At 54.0% G+C, this 17,201-nt stretch overlaps 9 protein-coding genes across 9 annotated transcripts; 4 read left to right on the top strand and 5 right to left on the bottom strand.

Moving 5' to 3' along the window:
- The first annotated feature begins 151 nt into the window (after positions 1 to 151).
- Positions 152 to 2,756, top strand: BU26DRAFT_318301 (WD40 repeat-like protein). Its single transcript, XM_033822006.1, has 4 exons — positions 152 to 1,121; positions 1,184 to 1,393; positions 1,448 to 1,601; positions 1,652 to 2,756. The coding sequence occupies exons 1-4, from the start codon at positions 311 to 313 to the stop codon at positions 2,613 to 2,615; spliced, it is 2,139 nt and encodes a 712-aa protein (XP_033684454.1). The 5' UTR covers positions 152 to 310; the 3' UTR covers positions 2,616 to 2,756.
- Positions 2,589 to 3,452, top strand: BU26DRAFT_318317 (uncharacterized protein). The gene has a single exon (XM_033822007.1). It carries the CDS (start codon positions 2,701 to 2,703, stop codon positions 3,208 to 3,210), a length of 510 nt encoding a protein of 169 aa, XP_033684453.1. The 5' UTR covers positions 2,589 to 2,700; the 3' UTR covers positions 3,211 to 3,452.
- BU26DRAFT_318290 (uncharacterized protein) lies at positions 3,424 to 5,559 on the bottom strand. The gene has a single exon (XM_033822004.1). It carries the CDS (start codon positions 5,434 to 5,436, stop codon positions 3,694 to 3,696), a length of 1,743 nt encoding a protein of 580 aa, XP_033684452.1. The 5' UTR covers positions 5,437 to 5,559; the 3' UTR covers positions 3,424 to 3,693.
- A 136-nt stretch (positions 5,560 to 5,695) lies between these two features.
- On the top strand, positions 5,696 to 6,806 carry BU26DRAFT_427517 (S-adenosyl-L-methionine-dependent methyltransferase; the record flags this gene model as incomplete). Its single annotated transcript, XM_033823736.1, has 2 exons — positions 5,696 to 5,926; positions 5,973 to 6,806. 2 exons carry the CDS (start codon positions 5,696 to 5,698, stop codon positions 6,804 to 6,806), a joined length of 1,065 nt encoding a protein of 354 aa, XP_033684451.1.
- An 829-nt stretch (positions 6,807 to 7,635) lies between these two features.
- Positions 7,636 to 9,045, bottom strand: BU26DRAFT_519506 (uncharacterized protein). The gene has a single exon (XM_033829070.1). The coding sequence runs from the start codon at positions 8,930 to 8,932 to the stop codon at positions 8,045 to 8,047; it is 888 nt and encodes a 295-aa protein (XP_033684450.1). The 5' UTR covers positions 8,933 to 9,045; the 3' UTR covers positions 7,636 to 8,044.
- A 414-nt stretch (positions 9,046 to 9,459) lies between these two features.
- BU26DRAFT_565094 (uncharacterized protein) lies at positions 9,460 to 10,731 on the bottom strand (the record flags this gene model as incomplete). The annotated part of the gene is made up of 1 exon (XM_033833353.1): positions 9,460 to 10,731. One exon carries the CDS (start codon positions 10,729 to 10,731, stop codon positions 9,460 to 9,462), a length of 1,272 nt encoding a protein of 423 aa, XP_033684449.1.
- Positions 10,732 to 12,450: 1,719 nt separating this feature from the next.
- Positions 12,451 to 13,554, bottom strand: BU26DRAFT_595358 (uncharacterized protein; the record flags this gene model as incomplete). Its single annotated transcript, XM_033834936.1, has 1 exon — positions 12,451 to 13,554. The coding sequence occupies one exon, from the start codon at positions 13,552 to 13,554 to the stop codon at positions 12,451 to 12,453; it is 1,104 nt and encodes a 367-aa protein (XP_033684448.1).
- An 8-nt stretch (positions 13,555 to 13,562) lies between these two features.
- BU26DRAFT_540672 (uncharacterized protein) lies at positions 13,563 to 15,007 on the top strand (the record flags this gene model as incomplete). The annotated part of the gene is made up of 3 exons (XM_033831561.1): positions 13,563 to 13,605; positions 14,082 to 14,477; positions 14,630 to 15,007. 3 exons carry the CDS (start codon positions 13,563 to 13,565, stop codon positions 14,938 to 14,940), a joined length of 750 nt encoding a protein of 249 aa, XP_033684447.1. The 3' UTR covers positions 14,941 to 15,007.
- Positions 15,008 to 15,503: 496 nt separating this feature from the next.
- BU26DRAFT_605267 (uncharacterized protein) lies at positions 15,504 to 17,066 on the bottom strand (the record flags this gene model as incomplete). The annotated part of the gene is made up of 1 exon (XM_033835581.1): positions 15,504 to 17,066. Exon 1 carries the CDS (start codon positions 17,049 to 17,051, stop codon positions 15,504 to 15,506), a length of 1,548 nt encoding a protein of 515 aa, XP_033684446.1. The 5' UTR covers positions 17,052 to 17,066.
- Positions 17,067 to 17,201: the final 135 nt, after the last annotated feature.

Below are 17,201 nucleotides of genomic sequence, written 5' to 3'. Positions count from 1 at the left end.
GTAACAGTACCTCCCAGCGACCCAGCCACTTTCCTTTGCTCCTAGATTTCTGCGACAACGCACGCCCTCGTTTGCGTTTTAGCACCACTCGAACCAACTCACCCCTCAGGCCCCAGCGGTGCTGCAACCAGAACTTATATATAGCCCCGTCACATCACATTGTTCGGTTCGGGCCCGCCATCGGCTTATCCGAAAAAGTCGCTCTCTCGACGTCTCACGCTCCGTCGCGAGACAGACCACCACGCGCCCTAGCCCCGAACGAACGACCCACCGCCAGATCAGCCCAGCGACTGCGTTCTCCTCTGCTCCAATGCAGCAACGCAGAACCTCCATCCTCTCGCACCGGCCCAAGACTTCCTCCGCCGCCGACGACAGCGCGCCCTCGCCCCGAACCTTCGAGCAGAGCATGAAACGGACGGCCTCGCAGACTTTTAATACCCATGCCGATGCGCGGGACGCTGGCGTGTTGTTGGGAGCAGTGTATGAGGGCATGGAGTACCCGTCCTCGCACCATGGGCACACCAGCTCGCTGTCGCGTGTGGGAGGCATGCTGGAGGGCGGCTTCAAGCAGATACGGCGGAAACTGTCGTCCTCGTCGTCACGCCGGCCCTCGCTGCACAATCTTTTCGACGGCCCGCTGCCCAGCATAGCGTCTTCGTCGTCGTCGCGAAAATCGAGCACAGATCTGCTGCGCCTTCCTCTTCCGCACCACGACTCCGGGCTCCCAATTCCGCCTCAGCAGGAAGCCGCGGCAGTCCCCAACGTCAATTCCAAGTACTCGATGCTCCGACGCTTCTCGAGTCTCCGCCGCAGACCAGCTGCTTCCGGGCCCGCAGGAGAATTTGCAAAGTACAACCCGGTTCCGCCTCCCATTCCGTCAAACTACCCGTCGCAGGTCCAGGTCCAGGCGCCGGGAACAGCTGCGCGGCAGGCGGCAGCTGCAGCCAACGATGCACGCCTCAAGAAAGAGCAGGAGCAGGAGGCCCAGACGAGACGCTTTCTGGAAGGGTGCCTGCCTCCTTCCGTGAAGATGGATGTTATCAAGGATAGTGAGAGTGGGGTGGGCATGTCGTGTTCTTCGCCGATAACGCGGACAGACAGTGTGCAGGAGAAGAAAATGGGTGAGTTCGTCATTGCGTAGCCTGGAGGGCTCCGAGCGTACTTCGGCCACTGACATGTTTAGTCGACCCGCTGGTTTTTCTGCCCGCTGAGATCGCCACGCTTATTCTTTCCAACCTCGACGCGCCATCTCTCATACAAGCCGAGCTCGTTTCACGGCATTGGCACGATGCGGCCTCCTCGACGCATGTGTGGAAGGAGGTTTTCCTGCGCAAGTTCGAGCCCACAGTCCATGTTTCCCCTGTTCCGATACAGATGGGAGGCAAAGGCATTGGTACGTTCACACTGAAGACCCTCACGATGGGGTTTCCACTAACAGTACGAATAGGCAAAATGCACAATGGCAAGTATGCTCCTGCGCAAGACTGGAAAAAGATGTACCACGTCCGCAAGACCATCAATCGAAGGTGGAAGGCTTGCACACCAAACGCAATTTATCTCAATGGCCACACTGATTCGGTGTACTGCTGTCAATTTGACGAGTATGTGTATTGCTAGTCCTGGAGACCTTCGGCTGCTAATACTACCTCAGGAATAAGATCATCACCGGATCGCGTGACCGCACTATCCGTGTATGGGATATGCACACTTTCAAGTGCCTCAAGGTGATTGGTGGGCCGGCGCATCGCCCTCAGCTAGGTACTCCGCATCCCTTGGATGTCCACAGGGAGACCGTCGCCAGCATTCCATCAGTCAATGGCACCCCAGCTGGGAACGATATCTACCACGTGCCGAGCGATTACCACGATGCCTCCATTCTCTGCCTTCAGTACGACGACAGGATCATGGTCACAGGATCCTCCGACCATACCTGTATTGTATGGGATATCACCGGCGAAAAGTTTGTCCCCATGTACAGGCTTAGAGGACACCAGGCGGGTGTTCTAGACGTCTGTCTTGATGATAAACACATCATTTCCTGCTCCAAGGACTCAGCCATTATCGTCTGGGACCGCAAAACTGGCCAGCAACTCCGCACTCTCCATGGCCACCGCGGACCAGTGAACGCCGTCCAGCTCCGCGGCAACCTGCTCGTGTCCGCATCCGGTGACGGAGTCGCTAAACTTTGGAACCTTGATTCTGGACTCTCCGTCAAGGACTTCCCATCAGAGGATCGCGGCCTCGCAGCCGTGGAGTTTTCCGACGACGCGAACATAGTGCTCGCTGGCGGTAACGACCACGTGGTTTACAAATTCGACGCAACTACTGGCAGGCTCCTGCACACGTCCACCAAGCATGGCGGCCTGGTGAGATCGCTCTTCTTGGATGCCTTTAACGGACGGATCGTCTCCGGCTCCTACGACCAGAGCATTCGCATTGCGGACTATGAAACTGGAGAGGTCTTCGCAAACTATGAGAATTGGACTACGAGTTGGATTCTCAGTGCCAAGAGCGACTACCGCCGTGTGGTTGCAACCAGCCAGGACGGACGCACGCTTATTCTAGACTTCGGATGGGGTGTCGAGGGCAGGGATATGTTGGTTGGGGAAAAGTGAGCTGTACGTGCCGTGGGCGCGTGTAGGGCACTGAAGACCCCAAGCCTGCCTTTTTCCCAGGTGGCTTGTCCGTCCTGCCACTCCGATGACGAACTCTGAGCCGACCCTGGTGTGTCAAGGGCGCCTTGCGTTGGTCGCTGGATCTCGAGTTGAAGGATACCGACGGCCCCGACCAAGACGAGAAGTATTCACCCGCGGTGCTTTGGTATATCGCGCACACCTGTGGAGCGCTGCAGGGGGGACGACGTATATAATGGCGGGATCGTATGTTGTGCGAAGAGGATGGCAAAGCTCAGTGAACAAAAAAAACAAGCGGGAGGATGTACAAAGTATATGTGGGCATCTCGAAGCGAAAATCCTGCATCGGCGTGGGCGTTTTCTTATATTCAAGCTGCATTCTGTCTGGCTCTCTCTCTCTCTCTCTCTGGCGTTACTGCATGGCTGGCTCGGTTGCTCGGTCTGTCTCTGCGTCCGATCTCTCTTATTATCACTATTCTTTCTCTCTCTCTTTTGTCATGGATCGAACTGCATCATCATAGATAGACTGTGCATAGTAGTAGTAGTATTGCTAGCTAGCTACTCGCTCCCTCCCTAATAAGAGATCGTTTCCTAGATGTCTTGAGTGTGCGGTGCTGCGGTGTGGAAATTGCCTGCGGTGTGGAGATTGCGTGCGGATGATTTCGCGGGCGGGGTTTCTGGGGTGATGCTGGGCGTGGCAAGGTGATGGGAAGCGCGTGCGAGATGAGGCGAATCTCCCGGCCGTCGTTCGTGGACGGGCAGCTACTGTAGTGTGCTCGATGGAAGCTGGGCTGGTAGGGCGTTTTTGTTGTCTCGTTGGAGGTGGATATTGTCTGCCGTGTGTACGGGCGGAATGGATACGCTGTGTATGTATGTTGTATGTGTGTGTGAGAGTGAGAGAAGCTTGAGCACAAGCTTCGACTATGACGGCAATTGCATTGGGTATCTACGCGCGGAAAATCTGATGAATCTGGCAACTCCTCCTATCTCCATCTTCACGCTCTCTACGTCCTCTACTGCCAGACTCCCAGCTGGAGCCACGGACCGAGCGATCGCTCGCTCACATCCCCGCAATCTTCCCCACGCCCACCACCGTCCAAAACGCCTCCTCCCTCCTCTCGCGCTCGCCCTTACTCCCCCTCGCATCGCCGAGCCCCCTCTCCTCCGCATTGACATCCGCCTCAAACTCGATGCGTACAAAAACCGGTATCTCGAGCACGTCTTCGTCCTCGCCTAGTTCCTCTTCTCCATCCGCTCCGTCAACTTGCTGTCCAAACCCAGCCACGGGCTTCAGGAAGCCTGGAACGACTTCGATAACGACGCTCGTCCAGTTGCGTCCGCGGTCCCAGATCTTGCCTGCTTCGATCTGGCCGTCGGCGTTGATGATGCTGCCGCGCTTTATAGGGGAGAGGGAGGAAGAGAGCGCGTCGTCCCAGACGTCGGTGTTGGCGCCGACTTCGAATTGCGGGCAGAGGATCGTGACGCGCGATTGCACTTTCCCGGGGGTAGTGCTCGGCGTGGCGAGAGTGACGCGAATAGGATCGAAGAGGGGGTTGCTGAGGTGCAGGAGGAAGTGGGTTGGTATGCCGGAATTAAGGGCGTTGTAGTTGAATTGCGGCTGTTGGGTGGATGAGCTGGGTGGTGGTGGCATGGTGGCAGTGGAGGGCAGAGCCCGGATGCTGAGGCGCGGGATGTGGTTTAGCGCCAGGAGTTTTATTTTGTAGCGCGTGGAGGTTATTTTGGATTCGGGCTTTGAGAGGATGTGGCGGCAGGAGCGGCAGCGTTTGCTGCGCTTTGTGCAGAGGAGCGTGGCGATGGGGCGGAGATCGGATTCGAAGCGAATGTTGGGGTTGATTTGGGTAAGCTTTTGGGCTGGGGAGAGTGTGGCGGCCCAGCCTTCTTTCTTGATACGCTCGATTGCCGCGGCGTCTGCGGAGGGATTGTGGACTGTGAGGCCCTCGATGAGGGAAGCGGCTTCGCGCATGGGCGCGGGTTTTTGTCGTTTGTTCCTTTTGGAGCTGGTGTTGGAATAGAGATTCATGATGCGGTTGTAGGCTGAGGGAGAGGAGAAGGTTATGTCGTGTGGGGAGAAAGGGTTTGAGGGTGTCTGGGCTTCGATTTGGGCTTTGTAGAAGGCGCCGAGATTGGAGAAGACATCGTCGTGGCTTGGTGGGGGGTCGTCTCGCTCTGTGTCCGTACTTGGAGAGTCCTCGGAGTGAGAGAGGACGTCTCGTCCGTCGCGCTTCCTTGATCCTAGCTCTTTCCTCCTCTCGCGCTCCTTGTCCCGCTCTTTCTGCGTAGGGATAGGTTTGCCTCCATTTGCAATCCTTGCTAATTGTGATGATATCCCAGTGTGCTTTTCAAACTCGATGCCGATCTCGACGGTGCTCCAGTGGCAGTATGGGCATGCCAGGATATACGGTGGTCCGTTGTCGTTCGACGTATCCAACGAATTGACCGTCATGGGCGATGTGCATATCGGACAGTTATAGCAGTTCCTCGTACATCTGTTTCCATCGCTCTTGACTACCGAGCTTGGGACTTCGAACAAGCAGCTCGGACAGTACCAGTTCAGCGTCTCTTCTAGCACGCAGCGCGGACATCGTATTTGTTGGCAGTCCTCGCAGTATAGCAGGTGTTCGAGCGGGTAGAGAGAGTAGTTTGAGCGCGGGCTTCGCGGGTCGAACGTTCTGTCTTCCTCTTCGGCTGCGGCTAGGATCTGTGAGGCGCGTTTTGAGGACGTGGTGTTGTTGCTGTCGTAGCAATCGCATGCGTAGTACGTGTACGGGAAGGGCTGTGCCATTTTGGAGCCGTAGTTCGCGGGTATGGGGAGTATAAGAGCAACATATGGCCTCGCGGCCGGGAGCTGAACTGTGGTCGGGTAGCGCTCCCGTAAATGCGGTGTAGGAACTTTTGGAGGTTGAGGTCGAGGATCGGTGAAATTAAACGCCGACAGCTAGGGTCTTGACATCACTTTTCCTTGAGACCTCCTCCCGCCGCTCTCAGGGTCCTCACACCCCAATTGCTTGTGTAAATATTTTGCCCGCTTTGCCTTGTGCATAATGAATACCCTCTCAATACGCGCTTTCATCCCACCCCTTACGCGTCGATGCGTACCCCTCTCAACAACGCGTCGGTACGCCGTCCAAGCTCCCGGAGCCCCAACGATCGAAATCTTCAGTCAGCAGCACAAGTGGATGCAGAAGGAGCGAGCAGCAAGAGATGTAGAAACTAGCAGGAATGTAGATTACTTGAGGGACGAAGTGGCTTCGCGGTTGTGCGAAAGACTTCTTGTGCGCTTTCAGTGCCATCTCCAGGATCTTTTACTGAGCTGCGCAGGACATCAATCGACATTTTGCGCACGTTCTCGACCTCGGAGCCAATGCATGCAATATAGCTCGCATGCTTACTTTGCCCTCCGAAGACTCTCCGGACGCCGGTCCCCGATCGAAACGAGTCGGAAAGATGACAGCGGCAGATTCCTCCGAAACGCTCCTATACAGAGACGCAGACCTGCCTTTTAACAAGGAGATAGACATCCATCGCGAGGTCCTGTCTACCTCCGAGACGTTGCCATACGAAGCGAATACGTTTGACGCCGTTCTTAGCAGCCTGAGCATGCACTGGATAAACGACCTCCCATCCGTGCTCGCGCAGGTCAACAACATACTGAAACCGGACTGTCCATTCATAGGAGTCATGATGGGCGGTGACAGTCTGTTCGAGCTCCGGACCTCGCTTCAGTTGGCCGAGCTTGACAGACGAGGCGGCGTCTCTACCCACACCTCTCCGCTAGCGGACGTCCGGGATGTAGGCGGACTCCTCCAACGAGCCGGTTTCAATCTTCTCACCGTCGACGTCGACGACATCGTAGTTGACTTCCCGGATACCTTCGCACTGATGAAAGATCTCCAAGCTATGGGCGAATCGAATGCAGTGATAAGCCGGGAGAAAGGCGCGATCCAACGGGATGTCCTGCTGGCTGCCGAGGGTATCTATAGGGAGTTGCATGGGAATGAGGACGGTAGTCTCCCGGCAACGTTCCGACTGGTTTATATGATTGGGTGGAAACGTAGCCCCAATCAGGCGAAGCCACTTGAACGGGGCACCGGCATGTTCAGTATCAAGGATATTCTCGAGAATGAAAAGAAGGGAGGCGGAAAGGATGAATAAAATGTGACTCCCTTGGGAATGCCATGATTGCGTTCTTGTCGACCCCTGCCCACCATCAACCATAAGTCCTATCCTTTAGGCCAACGACCAATTCGCGGTCGGTCAATATAACTGCTTCAGCTCCTGCTCCTGCTCCTAGGCTTTTTCGCACGCGAGTACGATGCTACGGTCCCGGCATAACTTCTGCAAGGTCCCGAAGCGCAACGCGGAATGTGTAGACGTCTCTTTTCCCCACCTACGAATGGACAGTCACATTCCCTCCACACGTACAAACCTGCCTCGGCACGTATTTATCATCCTTTGGAACTCTCATCCAGACAGGTGTCTCCCCCTCGGGTACATCAGGCTCTTGCCCGACTAGGTCCAGCCTCATGCCGTATGGTCGGCTTTCGCTCCCAACCTACGTCGGCGAACAAGTCTTGTTGAAGTCTAATATAATGCCGAATGCCTTCGTCCATTTGTAGCACCTAGCATATGTATGGGTGATGGTATTCCTGAGGTTCCGGCATGTACAGCCTTTCGACTTGTTCCTTGCCTGGGCATCGAATTCGATGTATGGACAGGGGCCCGGCGGTTCGATGCTTTTGACAGGAAGACTCTTCGCCACCACCGCTGCTGAGCACCTGCAGAGAGATCCTTTATAATCTCTCAATACTCCATACACGAGGGCCGTGTTCGGAACAGAATAGTCGACCCTAACATCGTTCCCCTCTCCGCGTAGGGACACCAGAGAGAAGATACGATCGCAAGGAAGTTAACATTTCTTATCGTGGAAATATGAGAGCAGCACGGTCAACAATAGAGGGGAATCTTATGCTAAATAGAAGTTCTCAGATGTTTGTGTAATCATGATGCGCATAGACTAGGTAGTTTTCCACCGCTTGCTGCCACTTAGCATCATCCCATTCGGCCTCGAGTTGCATCTACTTGCGATGCCCTCGCATAATATGCAGATTTGAAGTCGTCAAACTGCGAGTGCACTCTCATCGGCCGCTCATCGACGACCCAAGTCCACAGTTTAGCCCACAACTGGAATTTCCATATCCTTTGGTAGATCCGTCTGCACATCCTTCGCCGTATAGAATATATTTACCCCACTCTAAATCCCAAACACCACAACCGTAAGCCAGAACGTCACAACGCCATTCTCAGCCAACGGACCCGGTCGCGCACTCAATCGCAATCCCTGAAACCTCTTCTTAATAAGATAGTCCATAGTATCGATGACTCAACGGCGGCTACTTCCTAAGCGCCGCCCCTTCCGTTAGCCTCATCAACCTGTCAAGTTCCTCCTTGGTAAGTGATGAATACTCTCCCCTCCTGGCCTTGGGAAACCCTCTCCTCTCCCACTCTTCAAATTCCGCGACACCAACTTTATGATACGGAATCTGCAGATCCTTAGAGACCCTGTCTGTCCAAGCAGCCTCCAGGAGAGGGGAAGAGCCCTTGTCGTCGGGAGCCTCGCCGGGCACGAAGAAGATCTCTCGCTTTCTGGCCTCCTCCTTCATCTTCTCGTCGATACGTTGGTAGTGCTTCTTCGACTTCAGGCTTTGGCGGCTGACAGGCTTCATCCACTGAACCACCTTGTTGTAGTCGAGCTCGAATCCCGCCTTGTCATAAGTGGGGGAGCCGTCTGGCCCTTTGTCATAGCAGACGTGGAGTTCGTGGAAGGGATGGCCTTCGTGCTCTCGAATGAATTGCGTGTATTCCTCCTCTTTCTCGGCTGCGGACTTGCGAACCTTATGCCCCGGCTCGCCTTTAAAGGGGTGAATTTGTGGCTCGAGGTCGAAATCTCTTTTCTTGACAGGTCCTACTCGACCGGGCGTTTTCTGATTGCGTTCTTGAAGCTGTTGGGGGAAATCCTTCGGTGATCCCTCTGGAGGCGTCTGTGGGCGTTCGTTTTGCTTGTCCTCTCGTTCCGTTGCCAAATGCATGTCGGGCTTCCCACCGGTTTTGGATCTCTTTCCCTGTCCGTCAGCTTCCGGCGTCTCGCTTTCTTCGCGTGTCAAATTGTCGCTCTTGCGCTTTCGAGTGGAGGAACGGCCTGGGCTGGATGCTTTGGCTGCTTCGCGGCCATCGCGGGCTGCAGTTGCTTTGATCTGCGTACCGTCACGAAGCGACACCATAGTGACGTCTAATGCTTGAATGAATGAGGTGCAGGATGGGCAGCGGGAAAGTATCAGTGTTGGATGCCTTGTACTTGGAAAGCTCGGTGTGATGAGTGGCAGGAATGGATGAGTAGAAGGCCTGGTACGTGTCAGGGGCTCAACGTCATCGCGTTTCGCGCCATATTTCTTTTCGGTAATACAAGCGAAGCACGAACACTCCATCACGTGGCAACCCGAGAACAACCCTTCGTAGAAGGCTCCAGTGAATCTCTGACACCCAGACATGGCACTTTTCCACTTGTAAAACCTCCGAACCCTTGATGATGCAAGGCAGGAGCTGCTAGCACGCGGCGAAAAGTGAGCCTACGTGTGCGAGGCAGGAAAACATCAGCACGGTGGGTTTCAAGGGGAACGGAGCATCGGGAAGGAAGTGCGAGAGGAAGTAGAACAGTAACTTGCGCAACGGTTTTTGATAGCCGCTGCACTAACCCAAAACTTTACCATTACCCGACTGAAATGAATGCTTGGAATACGACCGGCTCTTCTCATATCGAATAATCTCCATCATCCCGATCATCTCCATCTTCCCCATCATCTCCATCATCTCCATCATCTCCATCATCTCCATCTTCTCCATCTCCCCCATCTTCTCCAACTTCTCCAACTTCTCCATCATCACTACTATCACTGCCCTCCACGCCCTGTGACTCTGGATCAACTGCCGCCTTCTTCTTCAGCATCTTCTTTTTCGCTTTTTCTCTTTTTTTCCGATTAGCCTCAAGATTTCTCTGTATCTCCCGAATGATCGCCTTAGGATCGAATTCAAATTCCCCAGAAGCATTTGTCATGACGGGATAAACAAGTAACATATCCAGTAGCAAGAGCAGCGCAGTAATTACAGCTGAAAATCCTTTATCGATTTCGCGGAGCCAGAGCAGGACGATGGGACTCAAAATGGCCGCGATAAATGCCAAGATGAGAATCAGGGGCGCGAAGACTTCAATGGATCTCTTCGTGATCCTAAAGCCTGTCCCGCTTGTAGCTGTGCCAAACCATGCAAGGAAGGTATGCGTAGGGATCGGTTCGTTGTAAGGAAGGTTCGCTTCTTCGCGGATTTGATTCAGCGTATTATTCTTGTATTCGACGAGGCGTGAGCTCCGGATGCTTAAGCGTACCGCGTACGCTACGACCACAAAGGCAATCGCTACAAGCACAAACTTGTACAACGGCACTCCTCCTTCGAGCTCATGGACTTGCATGCTGAAGAGACTTGCCACGAAGGATAGAGGGATGAAGACGAATGCCAGTTCGGTGAGCTTGGAGATGCTTTCGGCTTCTGCGATGCTTCGTCGGCTGTCTACGATTTGCATTTCCGCGCGTAACGAGTCGGACGAGCTGTCGATGAGATCCATGCAGCTGCGCAGCGTTTGTCGAGTGGCTTTCGCTAGTTTCTCAGAGGGTAGATCGCTGCGCTGCTCGCCCGAGAGAGGGTGCGTCTCAGGCTCGTAGGCAAAGTGAACAAATTCTTGCAGCTGTTGATCAAACTCCGCAAGGCTGAAGTTCATTTGGTACAATAGGCTCCTCCAGAAAGTAACTCGCTTTTGCATCAAGTCCTCGTCTAACGTGCCCTCGCGGATACGCTGCAGGGAGACTCGAATGATGTCGACAAGGCCAAGAGTGTCGTCGTGAATGGCACGCAAGAGCGCCCGGAGCGGATCATGTTCTTTTTCCTTGCCTTTTGTTGGTAGCTGGATCAAGTAATCGAATTCATCTAGGGTGGATGTTGGGACCTGCCGACTCTCAATGTACGCGCGCATTTGGAGAGCTGTAAAACGGTCGCCATACAAAGCCGTGGACGATAATCTGGGTCTAACTGGGTGATATGGAACAAAGGGTCCGTGGTTTTCGGCGCTTAGGGACCCTTCATCCGGTTCAAGAAGAGGTGGAGGAGGCAGAGCGTCAGGGAGAAGCGCAGGTAACGGAACCTCGACGGAGGACCCACGATTCTGATTTCTCGGCCCTTGTTTCTCTACTTCCCCGCTTGAGATTGAATCATGCTCCATAGAGGTCCTCAGGGCCCGTCGCCTCAATGCAGCCAGGTGAATATCAGCTTCTGAGGAATCGGTTTGAATGCTGGTAGTCTGTGACTGAACTATTTCGGCCGGAGCTGAGACATTCATTGGTGGCGGTAGTGGTGGGGCAGCTGGAAAGAATTTTAGTGACTGAAACTCTTAATCTCCATGCCGAAAGGTCTTCTATCATTCCAGCTCTGGGCTAGAGCCATTGAACGCCTAAGCTAGGGTTTTTGGGAGCGGAGGACTAAAACAGTCGCCGTATCGAACAAGGGAAGGGTGATTGACATTTTCTCTTGCCCCTAACCTCACTTGGTCCACTGAAGGGAAGATAGTCACTTACATAGTGAAATAGCTGCTAACGGGGGCGGTGGCACTGATGTTGATGTGAGTCCCAGTGGCAGCGATGGCGCACGTACTGTAATGAGCGTCAGCGCTCCGAAGTCGAGAACCACAGTCCCAGTCCAAACGTCAGAGATTCGACCGCGAAAGCCCCATCAAAGCCAGTGCCAAGGATCAACAATTTCGTGAGATTAGGTATGATAGCTATGATGCCCATGATGACTGCCATTGCTTGTAGAAGCCCTGTATTACGGAGACGCTGTTGACTCCATGGCGTCTAAATCGGTGCAGATAACGTCCGGACAAGAAGAAAGCAGTAACTTACGAAATGGTGGTAGAGGCGGAGGTAACAGCGATGTCGCTAAGTGTTTGGATCCGCCGGGAGAAGATGGTGGTGGAGGAGAAAAGGGTAGTGGTGTGTCCGCATTCTTTGGCCTTTTAAGAATGCCTTTCTTGATGGGCTCTTTCTTGGTGGGGATATCCAAGCCGACCCTTTCGGGAAGTTGAGACATTCCCGGGGGTGGCGATGGTGGAGGCGGGGCAAGTCCAGCGTCGGCAGGAGGAGAACGGGAGGGCCCGGGATGGGAAGGCGAGGGTGGGGGTGGAATCCAATCATGAAGAGTTTGGGGAATCGTATGAGTCTGATGATTGCGAGACTTGGTGACTCTCTCTTCTCGTCTGATCCGAAGATTAGCAAGTGTGGGCGCTTGCTGCCGCGGGTGCCTATGACGAGCACCTGCTTTCTCTACGACAACAATGGGTAATGGGTCGAGGAGTAGGACCACTTGATTTGTTAGAGATCAGGCAAGCCATCGTTAGCCGAGGGGAGCCCATACCAAGTTTACAGCTGTCATTTTCCCGGGTCCAAATTGTTGCCTTCTCTTCCCACCCCACAGGGTACTCAGTCTGCGAGCCTTTGTAATGGACCCCGGGTTCTGGACATAGTTCAAGATGGTATCGCCAAATGTTTCTTAGCGCACTTAGGCGTAGGTAATGACCGCTACACCCGTCGAAAAAGCATGGAACTATCGGTCTCCGGTTTTTAATAAGCTTTGCCCGGAATTTTGATGTCATAGGGACTAACGGCAATACAGGACGATACCATGTGATAGACGAATATCCCTAAGTAGAGGAGCGGGTATGCCAAGTAGCATTATTGCCACGAGACTCCAACGCGTTTCCATAACCGGAGCGGTCCAAATGTTCCTCGAACACATGTGGCGGGATTTGAAATGTCGCTCCCAAAAGGTCAATCAACATTGGAGTAAGATCTTCCACGAGAACAATGCGCTGAACGCAATTTTCAGGGATATTCGTCAATGTGCTGTAGAATTCTTGATAAAGCGGTGCGGATGCATGGCTTTTCCATGGCTCTTGTCGTCTTAGACCGTGAGGTTGTGCAGATCCTACATAATCGTACAAGACAATGCGAGAACTCCAATCCTGACGTGATTTTTCCGCCGCAATGTTCTTCAAATTGGAGAAGTAACTGGCCAGCAGGTTGATATTCATTCTGTAGGCAAGGACCTCTGGCGCGGCCGCCGGCTGTTCTGGTGCTGACTCTTTCTTCGCCCCCTTCGTGGATTGCGCTCTGGTGACCCATTGCGTGAATGTACTTTGCGGTGGAGGCTTTTTCTTCGTGACAGCGTTGGGCAGAGCAATATTTTCCGGTTGCAGCATCAGTTGTTCCAAGGACCGTCCTGGAGATAGTCGCCCTGTTTTTGGGGGACATAATGAGCCGATGGATGACGCCCCTGAAGGAGGTAGTGAGGTTCGGCTTGCTCCAGCAGGATTATGGCCCTGCCATGTTCGGGGCTGTGGCCATTTCTGTATGTCGTCGAGGGACGATCGAATTGGACCTTGTTCAGGCAAAGGACGCTGGGTGTTTCCTTCGTTGATCTTCGTTTCGCGAGAATCTATCTTGTGGTGATTCTCGGTTTTAGCCACCTCTTCTAGAACATTCTGCTCTCCCTTGTCCACAGAACTTCGGGGCTTGTTCCCGAAGTTGCCTTCGCTCTTCACTATCTGTGCAATGTCTTGCTCAGATTTTTTATCATGCCCGGACTCTTCGGATCGCTCGCTAATGGTAACGTTCCTGGGGTCGTTCTCTGATTGATCTTTCAATTCGTCGTCTGGCCCATTTTCCTGCTGGTGTTTGGCTTCGTGTTCCTGCTCCAGCTTGCTTACCACCTGACGCTGCGCCTGTGCGTTATTTGACCGCTCCATCTCGGACGATGGCTCGCCAAAACTATGGAGTCTCTTGGCGCAAGCACTCAGGTATCCATGAAAGTTCGCAATGTGAGAGAACCGCCATGAGGCTGGCTGAAAGAGGTCTGCAGAGACCGGCTCTCACGCCAAGGATCCAAAAATGCACGTGAGCCTCAGGGTGTACCAAGTGGGGTTGACCCGGCCTCACTGGTGCACAACATTCAACATCAACACTTCGACCGTTATCCAATTCTTAATCCTCGCTACACCACAGAGCTTCGAGATCCCAACAAGCTCTGTGTATCCTTCGATCAATATGGCTAGAATGCGGTTTCGATGGCGCACGCGTACGTGAACATAAGTGAACCTAAGTGAAGCGTGCTGCTCCTATTAACATCTGCTGCTAGACTCAGTTGCTTTTCTCCAGTTCCATCATATCCTGGTGATGGCGCAAGTCATTGCAATAATATTGCTCTGTAAGCCTCATGGATCTTTATGAACATGCCTCTTCTCGTGTTTCTCGTCATAACTGACTGGCACAACAGCAATATTATTAGTGGGTTGCTCCAGCTACTCGAGCATGACAAACGTATATATTCTTGGCCTCTCCTACACCAACTCCACACCATCGGGCTTAGGCCCAGTCGAGAAGAAACTTTCTGAGACGCTGAGTGGTTTCAAAGGTGACGCCCAGCTTGAAGTCCGAACAGGCTACTTCGGGATGTGTGTGCGCCAGCGTGGGGTCCTCTGGCTCTGTAGTGCCGACACGGATGGCCTTGCACAGCAGATCGGGCCCGAGAATGATGCCCTGAATCTCATAGGCGCAGCATCGAAGTTCAGAAATGATGTCCTGTTCTCCGGGCTGTTTTTAATGGCCATCGTCCTCTCCTTCTTTAGCGCCCTGCTGATGGCTACCTTCCCCGGCTGGCGCAAGGAGCGCGGTAGGTAACTTCACGGTACAACCTGTGCATTACTTGTTGGTCTGCCCGCTTGAGAAGCTACCTAGCTAGCGTTTCGCGCAACAGTAATTGCCGCACACAGAGGTACCAACACCCACGCTAAAGAACTGCGCTGACTTTTGCTCGCCGGTCAGACGATTCAGGCGGTTCAGGCGGTTCAGGCGTCCAAGTTAAGACTTTTCCGTCTCGGCCCGTCTCGCAGGCCGCCCTGTCATGCGCCTCCGTCGCCGCAACCCTATGCCTAGTTGCCAGCCTCTGGCAGCACGTAGGCTCGGTGGGTGCGGCTGCGATGGCGGAGACCGCAAACTATGGCAATTTGAAGACCGATATTGGGGTTGGTGCGATAGCGATGGCGTGGATCGGTTTTTCGCTCATGGTATTGGTGGCGAGTGCGTTACTGACCATGATCCAGCCGATTCAGCGCCATAGGCGTTACTGGTCATGATCCAGTCGGGTTTTCACCATCAGCGTTACGGAGGAAGGATGGTGGAGGCAAGATGAGATGTTGATACAGGAAGGGCCACTCTTTTAATATAGAGAAACTATGTCACCGGAGCTGTATGTGGGATAATAGATAGGGATCTGCGGGAGCTTGGTCGATGCTTATCATCGCGATGGTGTTCTGTAGCCGGATACGGTCACTGCTTCACGTGACCTCTGGTCATATATATAACCATATTTCCTGTATTCTCAATCGATCAACTCATGTCTGAATACTTGCCACTTTCCCTGAAATTTTCTTTTATATTTGGACGCCGCCAAGCTGCTACGATTGGCTGCCTTAATAGCAGCTCTTTTAGCCACGAGTCTAGGCCAGTGCCGAGAGGCGTAACTAATTACGGCGGGCCATCATCTGTCTTCGCATTGGATCTTTTTGGATGACCTCTCATGCGTCAGGGCCCTCGTCCGCCTCTCACACAATCCTCTTGTTCTTTTTGGAGAGAAAGCTTTACGAATCGATATGCGCCTTCGTCCCGGCTTCGATGATGCGGCATACCCGTTCATGCCCTATTCCCCATTATCAAAACGTATAAGCCCCCCCGTACTCCTGCTCCTCTCGTCCGCTTCCCCCTTCCCTAGCGTACCCTCATCCCTGATCTCTTGGAAACACGCATCCCCCACTTCCCCAGTACACTGCCGAAGCTCCGTCTTCGCACCCACCAGCACCTCCCCACTCCCAAACCCACACTCTGGCGTCTCCATCCGACAACACGGAAGCAACACCCCACAGCACGGTTTCTCGATGACCGTTTTGATTATCCACTTCGGCCACGGACGCGATTCTTTATGACTCTCAATGTACCGGCGGCGCTCGGCGCAGCAGTGCGGCGGGCAGTTGTGCAGCGGAAACGGGATGTCAGAGACGCGGCGCGGTTCCTGGAGTTGCGTGGTCCAGAGGGGGGTTTTGGGCGTGGAAAGAGCGCCGAGGGTGCGGTGGACTATGAGGAGGAGTTCGTCGCGCGGAGGGGAGTGGGGGTTGTGGATGCGCGTGCGGTGGAGGGAGAAGGTGGTCGCGCAGGGGGGATGGGGGCAGTGGTATGCTTGGCGACATGGACCTTTGTTTGGTGCTTTCTTGTTGCGCCTATGCAGGTAAGGCAGGGAGAGTGTTCGGCTGGCAGACTGCGAACAGGCCGTTGCGTTTGCTCCGTGGGATCCGCGACGCGGGCAGTCTTGGTACGGCTGCTGATCGAGGAGAGCGACTACGTTGGCGGTGGAGAGATGCGGGCAGAAGCCCTTCCCGTCCGCCATGAAGCTCAAGTGCTCTTTAATCTGGCTGTTGGAGATTTTCTCCTTGGCCCCACAGTGCAGGAGGACGTGCTCGTACCGGACGACGAGCTTTTGATCTGCCGCCTGCCGCATCCTACTAGCTGCTCTCTCCGTCCCAGATGTTTCCGAATCGCATGCCTCAACAGGCCCGAGCAAGCATCCCCGCTGTCCTTCAACACTCGGTCCAATGCGCTTATATCCACGCTCTCGGATATCAAACCAGAGGTACGGCGCATCTTGATCATCTTCTCGATGAGGGCTGGGTCTCAAACCGCACAAGCCATGGCTCTTCCCACACCAGAACTGCCTCCCGCCGCAATGAAGCTGCTCCCACGTCAACGACACATGCGCGCAAATCCACAGCAACCCTTCTCTTCCCCGACAAATCCTCTTCTCCGGCTGCTCGTCTCTAGAAACCGGGTAGAATAGCGTATCCGGATGCGACGCAAAGCACCCCGAGCAAACCAGATGATTGTCCGGCAGAATCCCATTACGCTCTTGCTCGCATAGGACCTGAAGAAGACGATCGTGCAGGAAATGGGCGTACCCTTGGCGGAGCGCGTTGCGCTGGAATGGGAGGTCGAGGGTGGCGATTGGAGAGGGGAGAATGTAGAAGAAGTATGTGCAGGCTGCGCGGAGGGACATTAAGGATATAGGATGTTGGGATAGATGCGATACTACTAGAAGATGGAGTTCTGTGGGAAGGGAGAGCAGGGATGTAGGGGGGCGCGGGGGATTTGCTTCTGCGTCATGGTGTTGGGAAAACGCTTGGTCTTTGGAGTTGAGCATATTGGTGTAGAATTGAAGTGGTGGGAGACAGAGTCATGGAAGAATGGGGTAAATGTAAGTGATGGTTGCCTTGCTCTGCCAAGGTGCATGAATGCGGCGCGGCTGCTTACTGCGGCGAATCATTGTGCAGGAACCAGGCTATTCGATACA

Source organism: Trematosphaeria pertusa (assembly GCF_010094035.1).
Source record: "Trematosphaeria pertusa strain CBS 122368 unplaced genomic scaffold BU26scaffold_7, whole genome shotgun sequence".
NCBI classification, from domain to species: Eukaryota; Fungi; Ascomycota; class Dothideomycetes; order Pleosporales; family Trematosphaeriaceae; genus Trematosphaeria; species Trematosphaeria pertusa.
This window is presented reverse-complemented; position numbering and strand designations above follow the sequence as displayed.